The sequence below is a fragment of the Stegostoma tigrinum genome, chromosome 9, assembly GCF_030684315.1.
Source record: "Stegostoma tigrinum isolate sSteTig4 chromosome 9, sSteTig4.hap1, whole genome shotgun sequence".
NCBI lineage: Eukaryota > Metazoa > Chordata > Chondrichthyes > Orectolobiformes > Stegostomatidae > Stegostoma > Stegostoma tigrinum.
The window spans coordinates 57570003-57584875 of NC_081362.1; the positions used below are offsets into that span (position 1 = coordinate 57570003).

At 42.1% G+C, this 14873-nt stretch overlaps 1 protein-coding gene across 3 annotated transcripts in view; it reads left to right on the forward strand.

Annotated features, from left to right (window-relative positions):
* Positions 1-14873, forward strand: part of kcnk2a (potassium channel, subfamily K, member 2a) — a 182631-nt gene that overhangs the window by 147724 nt on the left and 20034 nt on the right. For all 3 annotated transcript variants that reach the window (XM_048536382.1, XM_048536383.1, XM_048536384.1), the window contains one exon: positions 7883-8069. In XM_048536382.1, the coding sequence (XP_048392339.1) occupies positions 7883-8069 (187 nt within the window). The remainder of the gene's footprint in view (positions 1-7882; positions 8070-14873) is intronic.

The window sequence follows — 14873 nt, forward strand, 5'->3', positions numbered from 1 at the left end:
TATGCAGAACGTAGAAAGAAGAGAGACGATCTGCAACCACAAGTTATGGAGACAGGAGGGCTTTGCATACAACGGCTCAGGGAACAGTGGGAACTGAGTAGCAGCAAAGGTCATTAGTAGGTGCGTGGTTTCAGGAGCATGGTTGCAGTACAGGAGAAGTATGACCATCAGCCACTGGTTATCAAGTTGATTGAGTTCGCTGAAATGCTATATCCTACCAACTTCCCTATGAATTGGTGGCATGGTTAGTGGTTAGCACTACTGCCTCACAGCCCCAGGGACTTGTGTGTGTTTGAATTTGTACTTTCTCCCCATGTCTGCATGGGTTTTCTCCACAGTCCAAAGATGTGCAGATTAGGTATATTAGCCATGTTACAGGGATAGGTGGGTCTGGGTGGGATACTCTTTGGAGGGTCACTGTGGATTCGATGGGCCGAATGGGATTCTATGACTCTCATCCGCTGCTCAATTCACCATGACTTCATCACCCATTTGTCAACAGTCTTTATCATATACATCCAACCATAGGTTCATATGTTTACCTCACTCTCACACACTTAACACAGTGGCAAGCCATACACCCACAATTTAGAGATCAAACATACTGTCAGCTACTTTTTAACGATAACAATTTCATTCAAACACAAGTTTGCAAGTCACTTACTGACACTGAAAAATGTCATAGTAGTGTATGCTAGGTTATAGCAACAGAAACGTGGATGAGGATCAACTCACCTGTATGTTTTAAGCTTCTTGGAGGCCACACTATTACCATCATTGAATGGGAATTGCTGGGGACATGGACACTGGGCACTGGCGGGGTTGAAGATGAGGAAATTTCCCTACATAACCCTCCTTATTTCTTCCCATTTCTCTTCCATCCCATAATTTTTCTTCAGCCCCAAGCCCCCAGTAGTGTAGCCTTCATCTTCATCCCATTGTTACCCAACCCTTGTCTTTTTGCATTTCAGATACTTTAGAACAGGCACCTCCCTCTTCAGAGAAGGAAGAGGAAGAAGACAGCCATGATGAAATAGCACAATGACAAGATCTAATTCTCCACATACCAGTTCAGAGCTTCACACTATATATAGTATGTAGGATAGAGGAGGGACCTGCACATGGTGAGACACTGGAAACAAGTATGCAGATGCTAGGGTGCGGGAAAGGTTATCAGAGGTGCCTGCTTGCTAAAGGGTGAAATCACACATTAATTCTGCCAGAAGGAAGTTAGATGAAGACTTTGATTCACCAGGTTTCAGAAGAAGGCTGATAAACACACATAAAAAGATGATTAGTGCATTGGAAATTCTGCCAGAAAGCCAGATGAATTGTAAAGGAGGATGGAAGAGTTCACCTCGAACTTGACTGAAAATATTCCGAGGAACATTGAGCACATTATCTCCAACATGGGATGGGTGGTCATCTCTATGAACATTCTTCTGGAAAGCCATTCTTGCAGCACAAACAGCAGAGCTCAGACTGCTACAGTGGAATCTCAAGCCTGATGTTTTCTTGCAGCGAAAACTATGCTGGAAGCTCAAAGCTGGTCCCATCCCTGAACCTGGAGTCCACCATTTTTACAGCAGGAAGCTGTGGTGAATCTCTCTTTGGAAGTCCATGACTCACAGAAGTTTTGTAGTATAAAACTGCAGCACCATCAGTCAAATCTGATCTGTGCTAGTGGAATGTCCAAAATATAAGTTATGTACAATAGATTATATAGTGTATTGTCTGAACTTAGCAGATTTCTTTCAAGAATTATGATACCTTTTTGGATATAATATTGGGACACCTTTAGGAGAAGGCAGATGCAGTTTGGGAGAGATAACAAACCCTTTGGAGAGGCCAAGTGACCTTGGGATTATTAAAAGTAGACATGTTTGTGTGTAGTAAGTTTCCAATCCCATTGGAACTCTCAATAATTGTCAACTGGAGCTTTCAAACCACAAGGAATTTAAAATTGAACTTTAAAGATTTGAGGACAAAACCTTTCTATTGTTAAACAAAAGTTAGTGTTTTTGTATTCATTCATGCAACGTGAACATTGTTGGCTATTTATACCCATCTGTAATTGCATTTGAGAAGGCAATAGTGTCATACTTTTTTGAACTGCTACAGCCCCTGTGGCATAGATACAGACATAGTGTTGTTAAGGACGGAGATTTCAGGATTTTACTTAGCAACAGAGAAAGAAGGGCAGAATAGTATGGTTTGGATGGGGAACTTGCTATTGGTGGTGTTCCCATGAATCTGCTGCCTTTGTTTCCTGAGGTAGTAGAGATTATGAATGTGTAAAGTAGTCTTCAACTGAAATACGCTGCCACCATTGTATGTCAATAGTGAAGGGAATGAATATTGAAGGTGTTAGATGGAATACCAATCAAATGTATTGCTTTGTTTGAGACAGTGCTGAGATTTTTGAACATTATTGGAGCTGCACTTATCCAGGCAAATGGAGAGTATTCCATCCCAATCCCAATTTGTGCTTTGTAGATGCTGGACAGGGGTTTGAGGAGTCAGAGTGAATTACTTGCTAAAGAATTTCCAGCCTGTGAGCTGCTACTGTAGTCATAACTTCTATAAAGCTGGTTAATATCCATGTAACTGGTCCAGTTCAGCATCTCATCATTGGTAACCACTAGGCCATTGAATGTCAAGCGCTGTAGATTGGATGCTCATTTGTTGGAGATAGTTCGAAGGTTAAAAAATAATCTGTTCGAAGCCTTCAAGATATTATCAGGAAAAGACAGAGTACATAAAGATAAACTGTGTCCGTTGGTTGGAAATTCTAGAATGAGCAAGACATGGTCTGAGAATTAGGGCCAGAAGGCTCAGGAGAGATGTTAGGAAGCATTTCTACATAAAAGGGTGGCAGATGTTTGGAACAATTTTCCACAAATGGCAGTGGATGCTAGATCAGTAGTTAATTTTAAATCTGAGTTAGATAATTCTTTGTTGAATAAAGATATTTCACACATGCTGTTGGGAAAGATCCAACTGATGGTATTACTGGGCAAGTCAGATTTCAGAATGAAACCCTGGCCTGATAGATCATATCTTTCTAATTTAATGTGCTTGTCATTCATTGAAATATAGGCTACAGATTTTCTTTAACAATAAAACAGCAGTTTTCTTTATGTATTCTCTTGATAAAACATCTGATGTAACATTATCTTTTCTGGCACATTAATGATTTTTTATTTGTGTGCCTGAATAATTAAACACCACTGAAACAACCATATTATCTTGCTGGTATGACTCCAAAAATACCAATGGATGTGGTCCGTATGAATGAAAATTTCTTCCACATTGTTGCACAATCAGTGGCTACATGTTTACTATACATTGAGGGAGTGGAACCCCTTTTTGTTCAAAAAGGTAGTAGAAATCAGATATGGAGCACACAGGAAACATGGCACCATGTACTACAACAATGCCTATAATCCATGCAAAATCCTCAGCTTGCTGCGTCTGTTTGTCTCAGCGGGCAAGAGAGAATGAAGTGAGATTGTTTGTCTTAATACTGAAGGGCTCAATGCTCTGCTTTATACAGCAATGTACTTCAATCTGCAAGAAGTTGCTTGTATCGGGGGCAGCCTGAAAAGAGACAGAGGCACAAAAAAGAGCAGACACACGTTGTTGTTTTTGCCTTACTTTGATGTTGTTGATATGGCTGCTGCACTTAATAACCTTCAACCATGATATCATTTTGTAAACTGAGGTATCTCGCATTGATTAACGCTGAATTTGTGCTAAGAGGTTTGTTCTCTGAAGACCATTTGCTGTTAGAGTCTGTTGCTGAGAAGTCATCCCACTCTCCTCGTCTTCTCTCTTCCTTTAGCTGTTCCTCCTCCACATAGCCACACTTCAACCTCGCTCAAAAAACTAGACCAGATCACTAATTTTGGGAAGTAAATGATGGCAGTACGCAGTATTAAATTGCACGATAAGTATTTCAGGTTCAGCCACACTTCTGCCTGTCTCTGCCCACCCCCATCTCCGCCCCCTCCCCCCTCACAACGAGTAAATAAGTATAAGGAACCTCACAAACAATTCTAATTACACCAGCAACAGGAAAAAAAATCCAGCAACTAAATTGCAAATACTTTAATATTTCTTTGCATAGTATTGGTCTTGCTGGCTGAACACTCAGTTTGTTTTAATGATGTACTTTGGCAGAATGGCTAAAGACATGGCTAAGTTATGATCTCCCTCTGTCCTGATACAGTTGGTAACTGATTTCTTCCCCTTTAAATGCATTCTTCTTTAGGGTGTAGACCTCATTCCCAGACATAGAAAGCATCATCCCTTCATCCAGTCTGTCTGGCTTGTCTAAATTGAATACATTTCAAAACATCCCATTCTTGTTCTTCAAAACCCCAGTGAATATAAGCCTGGTCAACTCAATCGCTCTTCATTTGACAATCCTGCCATACCAAGATCAGTCTGGTGAACCTTTGCCGTGTTCCCTCTATGAAAAAGGATATATGTGTTTAGGTAAGGAGACCGAATCTACACAATATATGCCAAGTGTAGCCCCACCAAGGCCCTGTACAGCTGCAGTAAAACATTAAAAATCACCTTGCAATAAACATATTATTTGCTTTCCTAAGACTTAGCTGCATCTATATTCTTATTTTAAGTGGCTAGTCTGCAAGGACACCTAAATCTCTATGTTCATCAGCATTGTCTATCACATGTTTAATGTTACTTTTTCATTCTGTTTTTCTGACTGAAGTGGATAACTTCACAATTATTTATACTGCACCTTTGTATTTGTCCCCTCAGCTTGTTTAAATGTCTCTTTACCTTCTCCTCCTCAATCACAATCCTACCTAATTTTGTTTTGACAGCAAACTTGTAAATACTACAATAATTCCCGCATCCAGGTTGGTCATATGTATTGTGAATAGCTGGGATGCGACCACTGATCTCTGTGGTAGCTCATTTGTCACTACCTTTTATTATAAAAAAAGGCCCTTGTTCCTACCATTTATTCCCATTCTTTTTCTGTCCACTAAAAGTTCTTAATTCATGCCATTGAATTGTCCCCATCCCATCTGTTACAATATTGCAAACTAACCTCTCAAAGTAAGACTTCACCAACAGCTTTCTAAGAATCCAAATCCTAGTTTTGGGTTGGATGACTTCACTTTCCATCACAGTGAAGAATTCCATCATGTTATGGTCAATCTTCCCTGAAGGATCTCACACAAGGTTATTAATTAACACATTAACATTACACAATCCCAAATCAAGGATAATGCAGAGTGAAAGGATTTGAGTACAAGAGCAGGGATGCCTTGCCACAATTGTGCAAGGCTTTGGTGAGACCACAGCTGGAGTACTGTGAGATATATTGATCTTGTTATTTGAGGAATGATGTTCTGGCTATGGAGAGAGTGCAACAAAGGTTGGCCGGACTGTTTCCTCGGACGATAGAACCATTGCATGAGGAGAGACTTAAGCAGCAAGGGCAGTATTCATTGGAGTGTAGAAGAAGGAGGGGGATCACAAAGAAATCTATAAAATTCTAACAGGACTGAACAGGGTAAATGTAGGGAGGATGTTCCCGATGACTGGCAAATCCATAACCAGGGATTACAGTCTAAGCATATGGGGTATGCATTTTAGGACTGAGATGAGGCGAAATTTCTTCATCCAAAGAGCAGTCAGCCTGTGGAATTCTCTGCTAAGGGAAGCAGTTGAGGACAAAAATTTGAAAGTTTTGAGGAAGGAGTGAGATATCATTCTTATGGTTAAAGGGAATCCAAAGATACGGGGAGAAGGCAGAAACAGGGTACTGACTAGGATGATCAGCCATGATCATATTGAATGGTGGAGCAGACTTGAGGTACAGGATGGACCTATTTTCTATGTTTCTAACCTAGTCCTCAGTTGGATTCTCAACATACTGATCAGAAAAAAATTATCTTGTGCACAGTCCAGGAATTTGTCCATCACAGTATTATTGCTAATATGGCTTCCCCAGGCTATATATTAAAGTTAGCCACAATCACTGGAGCACACTTGCTGCATGCTTTTCTTGTTTAATGCCTTCTCCTCCCTTACCACTGTTTGGCAGACTATAGACAGCATGCACTAGTGTTTTTCACCCCTTGTTGGTCCTTAACACCACCCAGACTGATTCTACAACAAAATCTTAGGAATTCGTATCCTTTCTCTGTATTGTAATGGTTTTATCCCTTACAGGCAATGCCACCCACCTTTTTCCTTCAGTACCTGTCCTTCCTAATTATTGATTTACTTTGAATATTCATTTTCAGCCTTGATCACTCTGCAACCATGTTTCCATTGTCACAAACATAACATACACATTTACAGATAATAAAATGTGAGGCTGGATGAACACAGCAGGCCAAGCAGCATCTCAGGAGCACAAAAGCTGACGTTTCGGGCCTAGACCCTTCATCAGAAAGATGAAGGGTCTAGGCCCGAAACGTCAGCTTTTGTGCTCCTGAGATGCTGCTTGGCCTGCTGTGTTCATCCAGCCTCACATTTTATTATCTTGGAATTCTCCAGCATCTGCAGATCCCATTATCTCTGATACACATTTACAGCAGTTTTTGCAGCTAATTTGTCAACTTTCTTGCCATTTAATGGTATATTCAGCTGATTCCTCCTTGATAAAATAGACATTGTTTGGGTGATCTTTCATTTTGCAGGTTTGAGGATTGCACTTGTGTGATTGCACTTTTGTGATTCATGAAGTATTGAGGCAGTGATTTTTACCTATGTATTATACTTTACATGTTGCTGCCTTGAACGATTAAGTTGTGAATGTTGGAGATTTTGGTTTTGAATATTTTAGACCAAAACCAAGCCAACTTTCCAATCACCGGATCCTAATGGAGATTCAATTGAGCTATATAATGAAATTTCATGAGCAAGATTTCCACCTTTGTTATTGTGAACTCACAACTTCTCTGTGCGTCATGTATTTGTCAGTGCCTAGCCAATACCATAGTGAAATTTTCACCATAGTTCCTGTCTCTCTCCCTCTCCTTGGTAATTCAGTAAAGCAGCATTGACAGTAGAGTTAATTGATTCAACTGGCTGTAAATTGGTTACCACATGTTTAAGAGCAGCGGGTGTTCATAACTCATCTGTGCCGTTTTACCATTCTGCCAAAGAACATCATTAAAATGATTTCAGTGTTCAGCCAGCATAATCTGCATGAATAACTGGTTGAATACTCATGAGTGAGCTTAGCTGTAACAAGACTAGCACATGTTCCAGTAAGACTCTGCTCTTAAAGGCAGTCTGTCTACTTTAAGGAGAAGTTGTGCTGATTCTCAGGAATTTGCTGTTGAATTACATTTCCACAATTCTGAGCATGGAATACTAGGTGAGAAACAGGTTTAATTACGCTGCGCTGGAGGTATTATTGACACTCTTCGGTTACCATATCCTTCTTGAACATGAGCCAGTTCAGCCATAGTCTGTGGATGACCTCAAAAATCATGGGCGATTAGGGCTTTCTATCAGAAACCTAAATAGTACAATTATCTGAGAGATGGTTAAAAACTGCAGATGCTGGAATCAGAGATGACACAGTGTGGAACTGTAGGGACACAGGAGGCCAGGCAGCATCAGAGGAGCAGGAAAGTTGACATTTTGGGTCAAAACCAAATATCAACTTTCCTGCTCCTCTGATGCTGCCTGACCTGCTGTGTTCCTCCAGCACCACACTATGTCAGCACAACTGTCTGGGCTTGATACTTCAGTAGCGTGAGCACCAGATCAATTTTGCATTCATTTGTCGGTCAACAGTCCTGAGATTAAAAAAAATTGGAAAATAGCCCGGGTGGGTAGAAAATAATTGAAACTTTTCGAAACTATTTCTCCTCTTTTGCAGGAATGGAAGATCAGTCAAACCAAAATTCGTGTAATCTCCACTTTAATATTCATTCTGTTTGGATGTCTGTTGTTTGTGGCTATCCCTGCAATCATTTTTAAACATATAGAAGGCTGGACAGCTTTGGAGTCTATCTACTTTGTTGTGATCACCTTGACAACGATTGGATTTGGGGATTTTGTAGCGGGTAAGTGTTGCCCACATTAGTTATTATAAAATAGTTAAACATTACCAGACCCTATCTGGGAAGTATCAGATAGGCTGTTGGTTACAAACTCTACTGAATTCATTTTATTGGTTAGTTTTTAAGCCTTTAATTTAAAAAAAAGATTAACCTGTCGCGTATCTCATTGTTGCGTGCAAAGTAACACTGTGTTTGTATAACTTGAAAATAACTTTTTCAAATATTTCTTTGGGTTGTGAAGCACCGCTAAGGTTTTGAAAAGTGCCCTATTATTGTAAGCAAGTGATTCTTTGAAATGAATAATTATCGCTCGAACACATTGAAGTTGAGAAAATAGTTTACTTCTGTTGATTTGAAGTTACTTGATTTTATTCTCTGCTTATTCAAATGCAGATCCTGTAGGAATTACCTCTGGTACTGTTTTATTGAAATTGCTCAATTTTACTATTGATTTTAACAATTGTTTTTAAAGAGAAAAAGCATGACATCAAATTAATTGTAGTTATTATCAGGGAAACACATACAAAGTAGATTAACAAGCCACCTGAAATCAAAGAACTATCTTCCAGCAAATTGTAAAATCGAAAAAATGAAAAGATCTACCTCAGTTTGTGTCATTAGAGACATAAAGAATGACGATGAAGAAATCTAAGACATTAATTGAACATTTAATGGAAATTGTATGTTGCTGCCAATGTATGTCAGGGAATTGTATAAAATGTAGTGTTAAATTGGCTAAAGTACTTTTAAGTAAAATTCTAAGTGTTAAAAATATAGTGGAGAGAAAACAAGCAGCAAGAATAAACACTTAAATAACAGTTTAGCAAGGATGTTGTGAAACTCGAAAGGGTTTAGAAATGATTTTCAAGGATGTTTCGAGGGCTGGATTGTTTGAGCTATAGGGAAAGGCTGAACAGGCTGGGGCAATTTTTCCCTGGAGTCAGAGGCTGAGGGGTGATATTTTAGACGTTTAGAAAATCATTAGGGGCATGGATAGGGTAAATAGACAAGGTCTTTTCCCTGGGATAGGGGAGTCCAAAATTAGACGGCATAGGTTTAAGGTCAGAGGGAAAAGATTTAAAAGGGACCTAAGGGGCATCTTTTTCTTGCAAAGGATGGTGTGTAAATGGAATGAACTGCCAGAGGAAGTGGCAGAGGCTGGTACAATTGTAAGATTTAAAAAGCATCTGGATGGGTATATGAATAGGCAGGGTTTAGGGGGATAAAAAAGTGTGAGGCTGGATGAACACAGCAGGCCAAGCAGCATCTCAGGAGCACAAAAACTGATGTTTCGGGCCTTGACCCTTCATCAGACATGGGGGAGGGGGAGAGGGTTCTGAAATAAATAGAGAGAGAGGGGGAGGTGGACCGAAGATGGATAGAGGAGAAGACAGGTGGAGAGGTGAGTTTAGGTGGGGAGGTAGGGAGGGGATAGGTCAGTCCGGGGAGGAGGGACAGGTCAAGGAGGCGGGATGAGGTTAGTAGGTGGGAAATGGAGGTGTGGCTTGAGGTGGGACGAGGGGATAGGTGAGAGGAAGAACAGGTTAGGGAGGCGGGGACGAGCTGGGCTGGTTTTGGGATGCAGTGGGGGGAGGGGACGAGCTGGACTGGTTTTGGGATGCGGTGGGGGAAGGGGAGATTTTGAAGCTTGTGAAGTCCACATTGAGACCATTGGGCTGCAGGGTTCCCAAGTGGAATATGAGTTGCTGTTCCTGCAACCTTTGGGTGGCATCGTTGTGGCACTGCAAGAGGCCCAGGATGAACATGTCATCTAAGGAATGGGAGGGGGAGTTAAAATGGTTCGCGACTGGGAGGTGCAGTTGTTTATTGCGAACCGAGTGGAGGTGTTCTGCAAAGCGGTCCCCAAGCCTCCGCTTGGATTCCCCAATGTACAGGAAGCCACAATGGGTACAGTGGATACAGTATACCACATTGACATAAGTTCAGGTGAACATCTGCTTAATATGGAAAGTCATCTTGGGGCCTGGGATGGGGATGAGGGAGGAGGTTTGGGGGCACGTGTGGCACTTCCTGCGGTTTGGAGGGGAAGGTGCTGGGTGTGGTGTGGTTGGAGGGGACTGTGGAGTGGACAAGGGAGTCCCGGAGAGAGTGGTCTCTCCGGAAGGCAGATAAGGGTGGGGATGGAAAAATAGCTTCGGTGGTGGGGTCAGATTGTAGATGGCCGAAGTGTCGGAGGATGATGCGTTGTTTCTGGAGGTTGGTGGGGTGGTATGTGAGGATGAAGGGGATTCTCTTTGGGCGGTTATTGCGGGGGCAGGGTGTGAAGAATGTATTGTGAGAAATGCGGGAGACATGGTCGAGGGTGTTCTCGACCGCTGTGGCAGGAAATTTGCGGTCCTTGAAGAATGCGAGCATCTGGGATGTGCGGGAGTGGAATGCCTCATCCTGGGAGCAGATGCAGTGGAGGCAAAGGAATTGGGAATAGGGGATGGAATTTTTGCAGGAAGGTGGGTGGGAGGAGTTGTATTCTAGGTAGCTGTGGGAGTTGGTGGGCTTGAAATGGACATCAGTTTCTAGCTGGTTGCCTGAGATGGAGACAGAGAGGTCCAGGAAGGTGAGGGATGTGTTGGAGATGGCCCAAGTGAACTTGAGGTTGGGGTGGAAGGTGTTGGTGAAGTGGATGAACTGTTCGAGCTCCTCTTGGGAGCAAGAGGTGGCGCCGATACAGTCACCAATGTAACGGAGGAAGAGGTGGGGTTTGGGGCCAGTGTAGGTGCGGAATAGGGACTGTTCCATGTAACCTACAAAGAGGCAGGCATAGCTTGGGCCCATGCGGGTACCCATGGCCACCCCCTTTGTCTGTAGGAAGTGTGAGGAATCGAAAGAGAAGTTGTTGAGGGTGAGGGCGAATTCGGCTAGGCGGATGAGAGTGTTGGTGGAGGCGGACTGGTCGGGCCTGTGGGACAGGAAGAAGTGGAGGGCCTTGAGGGTTTAGAGGGATATGGGCCAAATGCTGGAAAATGGGACTAGATTAATTTAGGATATCTGGTCAGCATGGACGAGTTGGACCGAACTGTCTGTTTCTGTGCTGCTGTACGCCTCTATGACTCTATAATGCTAGTTTGATCTCGAATCCATCCTGTTTCAAAAAGTGTTAGAATTTCCAGATTGGGGTTGTGGAGGAAAAAAGTCCTACCTACAGACTCATTATGTCAAGCTGCCTTTCTGGATTTGTTATAAGATTACGCAGTGTGGAGCTGGAGGAACATAGCCGGGCAGCATCAGAGAAGCAGGAATGTTGACGTTTTGGGTCGAGACCCTTCTTTCTGGGTCAGTTGTTGAGCATTATCTAGATATCTGCCCATTACCTCCTTGTAAGCCTTGAATGGAATACATTCTATTGAAAGCTGACCTGAGTTCTGTTGAATAGAAAATGCTGGAGATTGTCAACTTGTCTGATAGCATCTGTGAAGAGGAAAATAATGCTACGTTCCAAGTTGATAACCTTCCTTTGGTGCTGCAAGTGAAAAGTTAAAGAAGTAACAGATTTTAAGGAAGTACAAAAGCAGTGAAAGGGAACAGGTGCAAATAAGAAAAGGCAGAAGATATGAAATGAGTAAAGAGTTGAAGGTACAAGGCAAAAGAGAGTGGTAATGGGCCAAGTAAAGAAATAACAGATGTGTCCAGAGGTGTGTAAATGATAGAATCATGAATAGCTGCAATCCAAAAACAAAAATCAAATCCAAAATATGAAAAAAAAGGGAACAAATTCAGGCAGTAGTTAACATCTGAAAAATGTTGAACTCAGTGTTGAGTTTAGAAGGCTGCAAAATGCCTAATTGAGATTGAGGTGTTACACTTTGGACTGAACTTAAGCTTCATTGGAACAATGAAGTCTGAGCACAGAGATGTCAGAGTGCAAGTTGAGTTGAAAACTAAAATGCTCTGTTGAACTAGCAATGACTAAAGTGATCAAAGTATTGAGAGCTTTATTTATGAGCTATACAGCAATTTTACAATTTGATTAAACTTTCCAATCATTTTCTTCAGGCTGAGAAAGGCCTGTGGGAAGGCTGGTAAAGTGTCCATGGGTCACACTGCCTTCCATTGGCAGATCGGGATGGAAATTCTTGCAGGCAAGAGACTGCATACCTCAACAGATTCCTGGCCACGTTCCAATGTTTGGGACAGGGAATGTGTTCCTTACCAAACCACATAAAGGGGCTATTAATGGATAAGAGTCCTATTTCACACACTTTTTCTGGAAGATTAGAAACTATAGCTTTTAGGCCTGCAGAGTTTCAACATCACAATATGGAGGTATGCCTTTATAAATGAAGGAAAGGAGCAAAGACTAAGAACACGTAAAGTCACTCTCACTGAAAAGTTGTACTTGTTTTGGGCCAAATCGTTGCCACCATATTTTTATGACTGAGGCTGGAGGAATGCATTTTCCATGTAGTCCAATTGCCCCATAGCTCACAAATAAATTTAAAAAAACTTCTTCCAGTTACCAAAATGACCAATAAAGCTCCTTAACTTTATCAGATTTTAATAAAAAATCCAAATTAAACTAAATGAAAAATCAGTGATAATGGGAACTGCAGATGCTGGAGAACCCAAGATAATAAAATGTGAGGCTGGATGAACACAGCAGGCCCAGCAGCATCTCAGGAGCACAAAAGCTGACGTTTCGGGCCTAGACCCTTCATCAGAGAGGGGGATGGGGTGAGGGTTCTGGAATAAATAGGGAGAGAGGGGGAGGCGGACCGAAGATGGAGAGAAAAGAAGATAGGTGGAGAGGAGAGTATAGGTGGGGAGGTAGGGAGGGGATAGGTCAGTCCAGGGAAGACGGACAGGTCAAGGAGGAGGGATGAGGTTAGTAGGTAGGAGATGGAGGTGCGGCTTGGGGTGGGAGGAAGGGATGGGTGAGAGGAAGAACAGGTTAGGGAGGCAGAGACAGGCTGGACTGGTTTTGGGATGCAGTGGGTGGAGGGGAAGAGCTGGGCTGGTTGTGTGGTGCAGTGGGGGGTGGGGACGAACTGGGCTGGTTTTGGGATGCGGTGGGGGAAGGGGAGATTTTGAAGCTGGTGAAGTCCACATTGATACCATTGGGCTGCAGGGTTCCCAAGCGGAATATGAGTTGCTGTTCCTGCAACCTTCAGGTGGCATCATTGTGGCACTGCAGGAGGCCCATGATGGACATGTTATCTAAAGAATGGGAGGGGGAGTGGAAATGGTTTGCGACTGGGAGGTGCAGTTGTTTATTGTGAACTGAGCGGAGGTGTTCTGCAAAGCGGTCCCCAAGCCTCCGCTTGGTTCCCCAATGTAGAGGAAGCCACAAGATGACTTTCCATATTAAGCAGAGGTTCACCTGCACATCTGCCAATGTGGTATACTGTATCCATTGTACCCAGTGTGGCTTCCTCTCCACCTATCTTCTTTTCTCTCCATCTTCGGTCCGCCTCCCCCTCTCTCCCTATTTATTCCAGAACCCTCACCCCATCCCCCTCTCTGATGAAGGGTCTAGGCCCAAAACATCAGCTTTTGTGTTCCTGAGATGCTGCTGGGCCTGCTGTGTTCATCCAGCCTCACATTTTATTAAATGAAAAATCAACCAGGTTTCTTAATAAACTCTGTTATTAACTTATTAAAACTAAAACTTATTCAATAAAGATGCAATAAGTGGTTAACACACACATTCAGTAATATAGAAGTATAAATTCTTATCATCTAAATATTCCCAAAACACACGTGCATTTAAACACTTAAGGAAAAGAGAAATACAAAGATAAAAATTCCTGCACAGATTGGCTATCTGTAAAGAAAATCTTTGGCTGATATTTTTTCTTGAAGGAAAAAAAGGGTAAAGCATAGAATATTATGAAACCAATCAGTCTGATGTTCTGTCACATGTGGTTGACTCAGTAATCATACACTGTTATCTTTGGAGCCTTTCAACACAGCTTGCTCAGGAAATATTAGATCCTCCAATCTGTGTTGTGAGGAAGGGTCACCAGACTCAAAATGTTAACTCTGTTTTCTCCTTCACAGATGCTGCCAGACCTGCTGAGCTTTTCCAGCAACTTTGTTTTTGTTTCTCCAAATCACTCCTTCAGGAGAACAAGTTGCACTCTGAACTCAACAAGTGGGTTTTCTTTTCAGAAGTGGGAGGGATCAGCTGGGCAGTCCTTTATTACAGGCCTCCAACTGATGAACAGAATCAATGTACATTTCTTCAGTCGCTGCTCCAACACCTCAGTCAGGGGTCTATACCAGTGATGTGACTTCTACAGAAAGCCTTATTTTTTTTTTAAAGTGAGGTCTCAGCAATAAATATGGAGAATGCTGGAGAAACTCAGTAGCATCTGTTAAAACAATAACACTGATTCCGTCTCCACAGATACTGCCAGCCAGAAGAATTTCTTCAGAATTTTCTGTGTTTGCCTCAGATTTCCTACATCCGCATTATTTTGCCTTTATATTAGATCTTAACAAACTCTTTTAAAGAAACTGCTCTACTTATTTCCTCAAAACTTGAAATAATGAAACATATAAAATCCTAATGGAACTGTACAGGCTAGATGTGGGAAGAATGTTCCTGATGTTGCGAAGTTCAGAACTAGGGGTTCCAGTTTAAGAATAAGGGATAAGACATTCAAGACTGAGATGATTAAGTATTTCTTCACTCGGAGTTGTGAACCTGTGGAATTCTCTCCCATAGACAGCTGTTGGGGCTGGATTGTTAGATAAGTTCAAGAGGGAGCTGAACATGACCCTTACGGCTAGAGGCATCAAGGGATATGGAGAGAGAGCTAGAGGGGGATGCTGAAATTGCATGATCAT